General features: G+C 40.4%; 1 protein-coding gene across 2 annotated transcripts in view; it reads left to right on the top strand.

Moving 5' to 3' along the window:
* Positions 1-8,281, top strand: part of Abca5 (ATP binding cassette subfamily A member 5) — a 97,332-nt gene that overhangs the window by 40,860 nt on the left and 48,191 nt on the right. For both annotated transcript variants that reach the window (XM_008843221.3, XM_029568369.1), the window contains 3 exons: positions 3,511-3,621; positions 5,143-5,318; positions 5,872-5,991. In XM_008843221.3, the coding sequence (XP_008841443.1) occupies positions 3,511-3,621; positions 5,143-5,318; positions 5,872-5,991 (407 nt within the window). The remainder of the gene's footprint in view (positions 1-3,510; positions 3,622-5,142; positions 5,319-5,871; positions 5,992-8,281) is intronic.

The raw sequence follows: 8,281 nt of genomic DNA, 5'->3' as shown, positions 1-8,281 counted from the left end.
CTTTGTCATTTCCCTTTGCCAAGATCCCATGGAGCTTGGTGTGTGATCTTATGTGGGAGATGTGCCAGGGCCATTGTCTGTTATCTAAGATAATCTGGAGAGCTCTCATCATTCTAGTGATGGGATCCTTGTGGCCTTTTACCCGAGCAAAGGGAAGACATCTGAGGGCCTGAACCGCATACTGGCTGTCAGAGAATATATTGAGCGGCTCTGTCTGGCAGACTTGGAAGATTTTTTTACAAGGCCAGGAGCTCCCCCAACTGGACAGAGCTGGGATTGGCTTGTACGTAACAGGTGTCATCCTTTCCCACGCACTCAATGACAAAGCCATAACGGGACTTACTGGCATCCGAGAAGGCTAGCGTGGCTAAAGGTAGGGGGGTTTTTGCAGGGGGAAGTGTGTGGCTGAGTGGTGATTTCCAAACGGGCCAGGCTGGCTAGTCGCTATCTGGGGGGGTGTGGTTATCCAATTCCCCCGTGAACCCGACATCATTAGTTGGAAAGCCAGAGAGTCTGCCCATAATGTTTGGGAATGCATAATAGGAAAGGGCAGTATAATTTTGTCAGGTTCCTTTCCAAATATACACCTGGCTGTTTGTCAGGCCTTAATTGGTAACTTGAAGGCAATATCATACTTAGAGCTAAGCCTAGTTAGGTCCAAAGTAGCCAGGTGGATCCACACTAGGAGGTCTTGGTGCCATAGTGCCCCCAAGACACCATTTTTAGTCCAGAGGATCAAGGCCAGTAATGGTTCTGCTGGGTCATGACGTCGGAGTGACGCGGAGTGATGCAGACCAGAGAATATGATCTATCTTATTAAGAAGATCCTTAGCTAACTGGATGAGAGGGATCCTTGAAGTTGGTGAATTATGGCCTTCCAGCAGAGAGAGAGAACAAGGCCCAGAATTCCAAGTCAGGGAATGGTATAAATTATTTGAACCAGTTTATAGTCCCACAGAGTTCTTGGAGCTCAGTCAAGGTATACACAGTTTTTTGCAAGATGGAAGGGTTAAGCATTTTAATTACAGTATCTATATGGTAGCCAAGGAATGTGAAAGGTTGGATGTATTGTAACTTGTCTCGTGCAATGTGGAGACCAAGACATTCTAAATCAGCTAGCAGACTGGATATTGCAGCCTGTAAAGTATTGTGAGATTTGTGTGCTAGCAGTATGATGTCCATATAGTGGATGACAATTAGGTCCTTGGGGATGTTGGTTAAGGCCTTAATAACATATAATTGACAAATTGTGGGGCTATTTTTCATACCCTGTGATAGTACCTTCCACTGGTATCTCTTGGTTGTTCTTTGAAAGTTGGGTTCCCATACTGTGAAGGCAAAGTGAGGTCTATCTTGTTCCGCTAGGGGGATTTGGAAGAAACAATCTTGGATATCAAGTACTATGATATGATGGGATGGGGGGATAGCTGTAGGGTGTGGTAAGCCCACTTGTAGCAAGCCCATCTTTTCCATCTGGGCATTGACTGCTCTAAGATCTCGGAGGAGTCTGTATTTCCCTGATTTCTTTTTAATAACAAATATTGAGGTATTATGTTTACTGAGAGAGGGCTCGATGTGGCCAAGCCTCAATTGTTCAGCTACCAAAGTTTTGAGGGCAGATAATTTAGGTTCTGTTATAGGCCACTGGTCCACCCAAATGGCATCATTAGAGAGCCAGGTGATGGGGATCAGCTCGGGAGCCAAGATTGGAGTCGGTCCCGGGCGGGCAGTGGCCGTTAGGATTGGGGGTGTTGGGCAAGGTGTTGTCCTTTCCCTGATAGTCCCAAGTTATCGTGGAGCATGATATCATCATAAAAGGCGCCAGCATCTGTGGTAAGGACCACGCCCATGTCCTCTAGGACGTCTCGGCCCCATAAGTTACGGGGAACATCTGCTACTATGGGGGTAACTGTGCCCTGGTTCCTGTCCAAGTCCTTTCAATATACTGGACGTGTGACCAACTTGGTACCTTGTGTGCTGCCAACTCCTTTTATTGGTGGGCCTGGCCGGTATTTCCAACGAGGGAATTTAAGGGATTCAGTTTCTGATATAATGGTGACATCAGCCCCTGTGTACTAGGCCCTTTATGGCAGTTCCATCTAGGAACAGAGTCATTAGTGGGGAGTGGTTGAGGATTGGGAGAGTCCATAATATGTCTCGTTTCCCCTCTTGTGGGCAGGGCTGAGGGGCGCCCCGGGTGGGGTTTAAAGGAGCCGAGTCTATTTGAGGCTGTGACCTACAGTCTTTAGCCCAATGGAACCCTCTTTGGCACTTGAGGCAGCGAGTCTTGGGGCTGGCCGTACCTCTTGGGCAGTGGCTATGAAAGTGGCCAAGCCCCCCACAGTTCCAGCAGCCTTCCAATGCGCCAAAGTGGGCGGATTTTCCTTGAGACAAAAGAGTCTCCAAGGAGGCGGTCAAAGCCTCAATAGGGCCCGCCCTAGGGTCTAAGTCTCTAGTAGCGAGTACCCATTTGTGAATGTTATCATGGTGGACAGGCGCAGTAGCATTACAAGTAGGGATGTTTAGTCCCTCCCAAGTTGACTGTTTAATAAGCACCTCTCGGGAGGGTCCAGACTCCACCCTCCACTCTACTGCCTCGGTGACTAGGAAGTCCGTGAAGGACTTCCCTGACTGTTGAATCAAATTAGGGAAAAGGACTTGTGGATCACGGAGGGGAGCAACATTTAAGGGCCTTAAAAGCCAAGTCAGAAACTCGTTGAAAATAGGCATGGAGGCCAATAGTAGACTAGGAGATGGGGTCAGTATGTTGTCCACGTCCCGTGAGCATGTCCAACGTAATGTTGAGGCCATATTGGAGATTTAGGCGTGCCTGGTTTTCAGCCTGATCGTCATAGGCTGCACGCCAGTTTAGAAAGACTGAGGGTTCTAAGACTGCCTTTAGTAAGTTATACCAATCATAGTGGGTTTGTAAATGTAAGGACCACTGGCGAAGAACCTGTTCAAAATTTGGGGAGTCAGGACCCGATTGCTCAGCTGCCTTGCGGATAAGAACGAGGTCAGCAAGTGGGGTGGGCAGCCATGGACGCTGTGCCGTATTGGGCCGATCTTTGGAGGCCTCCTGCTACATATATCCATCCAGTTATGAATGCTCATTAACTCAAGCCTTTACATATTTACCTCGCCATTCCTGTGCTTTGGGTGTTCATTTATTTTTTTCTTTTCCCAGTATGTTTAGCATATCTTCAAATACCTCTGGGGAGGGGGCTAAATTTTTGTTTTAATTCCTTTTGGAATTCTCAAAAGTCAGCACACAGAAAACACATTTTGTGTATACCTTAGGTCTTAGTATAAGAACAAATCAATAAAAGTTTATTTACATTTCCTGTTGTTCATACCACTATGTCAGGAAGCTCCTAACCTGCTCACAGTGCTGAAAACTTTATGTCTTGAAATTTCTTGTCTTTGAGATTGCTTAAAATTATGAAGTACCTTTTATAACCTGAACAGAAGTAAAAAATCACATTTAAGCCTTCTCTTTTCCTGAACTAGACTTGTCATTTGATATATATGAAGGTCAGATCACTGCACTACTGGGTCACAGTGGGACAGGAAAAAGCACATTGATGAATATTCTTTGTGGATTGTGCCCACCTTCTGATGGTAAGAGTTTTCAGACTTAAAAAAAAAATCTCTTTTTTTTTGGTGTTATTAATCAAGGAATCACAGTATACAGCAATTACTTGTCCTCTTTATATGTATACCAGGTGATTTGTCAGTGATTTGGAATAGCTTTTTTGCGTGTGTGTCTATGAAGGAGTTTTTTTCTTTATATACTTTTTCAGTGAAAATGGAAATAAGTCTGTGAAGTGTAATAAAGTAAAAAAAATCCAATTTTGTATCTGAGTGTATATACCTATTTTCATGGAAGAATAGGTCAGTAACTAAATGGAAATTAAAACTCTAGAGTATTTCAAGGTGAAACAAATAAATACAAATTTCCAAATATGCAACTAGAGGAAAGAATGGTAAACGTCTTCCAAAATAAAACTTGAAGAGTGGTACCTCAAATGTGTAATTTTGATCTGTGATTATTTTATAGAAATAGCCATGAAAACCCCGTGGTTCTGCAGTGTGGCAGTGAAATAATTTACTTCAAAAAGGGGCCAAATTTTATTGAGTTTGCATTTCAGCATCGAGTAGTGGCTTAACTCATTTTTAAAATTACTTTGATTTTGTTGTTTGTTCTTACTTTGTGACACTCCTTGATGTTAGTCATATCTTATACTTACTTAAAGGACATATTATTGTTACAGTTCTCCATATATTATCACATTGATTTAATAATTCTTAGGGGAAGCGTATTAACATTCAGTTTAATAATAAAAAAGCTGAAATTGAGGACATTAGTACGTTCAAGACAACTAGCTTGAGTAAAACTGCTATAGTTCTTTGATATCGTCATTGTCTCATAATATCTGAAGCTGAAGGAAACTTTACCAGGATGTAAATGTAAAAAGCGCTGCTGTTAGAAACTGTTAGATCGGGATTGACCAGGGTGACATGAAAATGAGCTGGCATCCCGACCTCAGGAGCACAGTGTTCTTTACGAGGAACAGTGAAGGGCCACAGCTTTTCCACAGGATGGAAACAGGCACTGAAGCTTAGTTGGATTCAGTTTTTTGGGGGCTTAGAAGGAAAGAGCAGGTATTTTTCTGTAGTCCTGTTTGTTTGGTTTTTCTTTTACGGTTTGAAAGAATAAGTGCTGATGTTATGGTTTGGGGATTTGGGACGGAGAGTGCTGGCATATTTTCACAGCACAGTCACTGGGTTACGGGTTGGGGTTTCACAGTATCCAGGCTGGAGGTTTCTCAACGTAGCAGGGGCTTTCCAAGCTGAGACATTTATCCTTTAGCTGCTATAGTTACTTATGTTTCTTATTAAGCTTACAATTTATTATTTCCACTGTGTAATATAGCTTGGAAATGAGGGAAAATTAGATTGAAATGTAAGTGAAAACATAACACCAGTACAGAAATGAGCGTGTTATATGTCTTCCAAATCTATACTAATTCTGGCTTTACATATGCATTGTAACAGAATGAGTAAGTTATTAGGATACATCAAAACATGCATTTTTAGCACTCAATATCTTTAATGTAAATTTAAATATTTTGCTTTTAGGGTTTGCTTCTATTTATGGACACAGAGTTGCTGAAATAGATGAAATGTTTGAAGCACGAAAAATGATTGGCATCTGCCCACAGTTAGATATAAACTTTGATGTTTTAACAGTAGAAGAAAATTTATCAATTTTGGCTTCAATCAAAGGAATACCAGCCAACAATATAATACAAGAAGTATGTTGTTCATAAGTAAACCATCACTGTATTTCCTATAAATTTATAACCTTTTGTAATAATTGTACAATAAAAAATGCTTGAAAATCTAAACATATGAGATCTGTTCTGAGCCAGCAAGCAGAAGATTTCTGCAAAGAACTAGATGGACTCTGGAGTGGGCATCGCAGCGCTGTGGAGCCCCCTTACCCGCTGCCCTCTTCCCATCTGCCTGCTCGTCTCCTGTCCTTTGCACTTTCCCTTTTGCTTCAGTACACAGACCTTCTCATCTCTTCTTTTTCCTTTCTACAACCCAGGAAGACAAATACTGAAACAGACTTTCCTCTAAGAATCTTCTTACTTACAAATTTCAAAATTACATGTGAATATTTGTCAAAATTAAATATCACACTAAATGAACACTTAAAGTTGATATTAAAATTACTTTAAAAATTATAGTTCTTAAATGATGCTTAAAATAATGCTTTGAAACTTAAAGTACATTAAAAATAACATTGATGATTATGTAAATTATGATTGTTAAGATAATATTGTTCATATTTTATTTTTATAGGTGCAAAAAGTTTTGCTAGATTTAGACATGCAGGCCATCAAAGATAACCAAGCCAAAAAGTTAAGTGGTGGCCAAAAAAGAAAGCTGTCTTTAGGAATTGCAGTTCTTGGGAACCCAAAGGTAAATAAAATATTAATTTCTCTGAGGTAATTTTAAAATATATTAGATAAAAAAGATTATGAAAAGATTTATAAAACACATGAAGTTTAATGATAAAACAACTATGTATTATCATAGATGTGTTTGAAAGATATTTAGCATCATTATGGTATAAGGGAATGGAAGGAAGGGACTTCAGTTATTGCTACAATGTCTTTGTTTCAAAAAATGTAGCTTGGCACAGCAGCGTGAGCCTGCAAGTCCCAGTTACTCAGGATGCTGAAGTGAGAGGACTGCATGAGCCTATAAGCTCAAGACCAGTCCCAGCAACATAGAGAAACCCTCGCCTCCAAAAACGAAAAAAAAGAAAAGAAAAACTGGGAAAAATATGACCAAAGATAGCAGTTGTTAAATTTGGATAGTGGGAACAATATTGTTCTGTCATTTTCTGTAGCTTTGAAAAAGTATCTGTGAGGGAGTTGGAGAGATGGCTCAGCAATTGAGAGCCCTCCTAATCTTCCAGAATCTGAGTTTGGTTCCCAGAACCCACATCAGAAGAATCACAATTGCCTGTAACTCCAGCTCCAGAGGACCTGATGCCCTCTTCTGGCCTCTGCAATTACACGCAGATACATACACACACCTAATTAAAAATAAAATAAAATTTAAAACCCCCGAGAATTCATGATATGAATTAAAACAGGACAAAAATTAAAGAAATAGTTGAGTTTGTCACTGGGCCCTGTGACTTCACATGTGTTTGTATTGTGTTCTTGGGCCTGCAGAAACAGAGAAGCAGCTTTGCCTTGTACATTGTTAAACTACTCAAGTGTGCCTGCGGCCAAGAGCCTCATTGATCCCCACCATTCTGTTGCTTTCTCCTTTCTGCTGTAGCTTGGGATCATTATAGATTCTGACTTTTTGTTAACTGGACTTTTCTGTAGCACCTACTGTTGTGTTTTTTAAAATTAGAAATAGCTTGAAGTCAGGCATGGTGGTACGTGCCTGTAGTCCAGCACTAGAGAAGATGAGGAAGGAAGATCATGAGTTCATGGCCAGTGTGGGCTACATAGTGAGATTTTGTCTTTTAAAAAAATGTTTCCCCATTTCCTCAATGCTTCCAAGTGAAGCCAGCCATGGTTGAGCAGGACCTTTGACTTATCTTCACATAGATGGAACTGGTAAAAGAAAGGAACCAGGAGCTCCTCCCAAGCCCATGTGACCCCTGAGGAACAGATCCTCAAATGAACTTTAGGGTAAAAATAAATTGGTTAATTTGTGCCAACTGTATTTTCTTAAACACCCAAAAGGAAAGTATAACCAAAGATTAAAGTGATCAGAATAATTCTTTAAGAGTCCATGTGTATAGCTAAAGGCCCCATAACAAGAAACAATGCCAGACAGGAGATACCTTCCTTTGAGTTGTTGGCCAGGGTGGCCTAGGAGACTCCCAGACAGTAACCCAGCATAGAACTGGGAAAATGAACAGCAGACCCCAATCTTATCTAAAAGAATGTTGGCACCTGATTGCTGCTAGTTGACGAAGAGATGATCTTCCTAAAACAAGGATCTCTAGATAGGCTGACTAGACTCAGCGGATGGACTAGCACTGGGGAACGGCTGGGGGCACTGATAACACAGTGGACAGTAACAGGGATGACAGTATATGAGCTCCAGTGGGGGTGGTATATGGGAGGGTGCCATTTGGGATGTGGGTATAAAGATGAGTAAGATTGTTTGGGCTGTTCTCTATGAAATACACACAAAAATCAATTAATAAAAAATGAGTTATAGTTGAGGAAGAAGCATAAAAATTTGTTTCATGTTAATTAGATATGAAAAACATTACCATTGAAATCTACTTCATGATTTTATATCCATGCTCACGTGCCAAGGATCTCAGAAAGTAACTGACTATGACTAGTAATAATCAGATGTATAGAGATTAGAGATGCATGTGCAAACATCTAAGTGTTAGTTGCATTAAAAATGAGTTTTTCTGTATGAAACAGTATATTTTAAAATGAAATGGAGATCTTTTTTAAAGGTTAAAACCTTATTCAGTTTTATGTCTTATAGGGTTTATACTGAGTACAATAATGTATAATTGTATTAATGTAACACTGTGAACCTGAAAATTTACAGCCAATTTGGAAAGAGATGCATCTTTGCTCTAGAAACTTACTGACTATGCCAGTGCTGTTGTGATGAAATGCTTCCACTAATGTGGTTATTAAATAAATTTAAAGAAAAAGAAAAAAGGTTTCCCTTGAGCTAATAATATATCACATACTTCCCTAAAATTTCAGTT

Source organism: Nannospalax galili, unplaced genomic scaffold, assembly GCF_000622305.1.
Source record: "Nannospalax galili isolate Female #2095 unplaced genomic scaffold, S.galili_v1.0 scaffold781, whole genome shotgun sequence".
Lineage (NCBI taxonomy): Eukaryota > Metazoa > Chordata > Mammalia > Rodentia > Spalacidae > Nannospalax > Nannospalax galili.
Note: the sequence above shows the minus strand (reverse complement) of the source record. Positions and strands in the feature narration are given on the sequence as shown.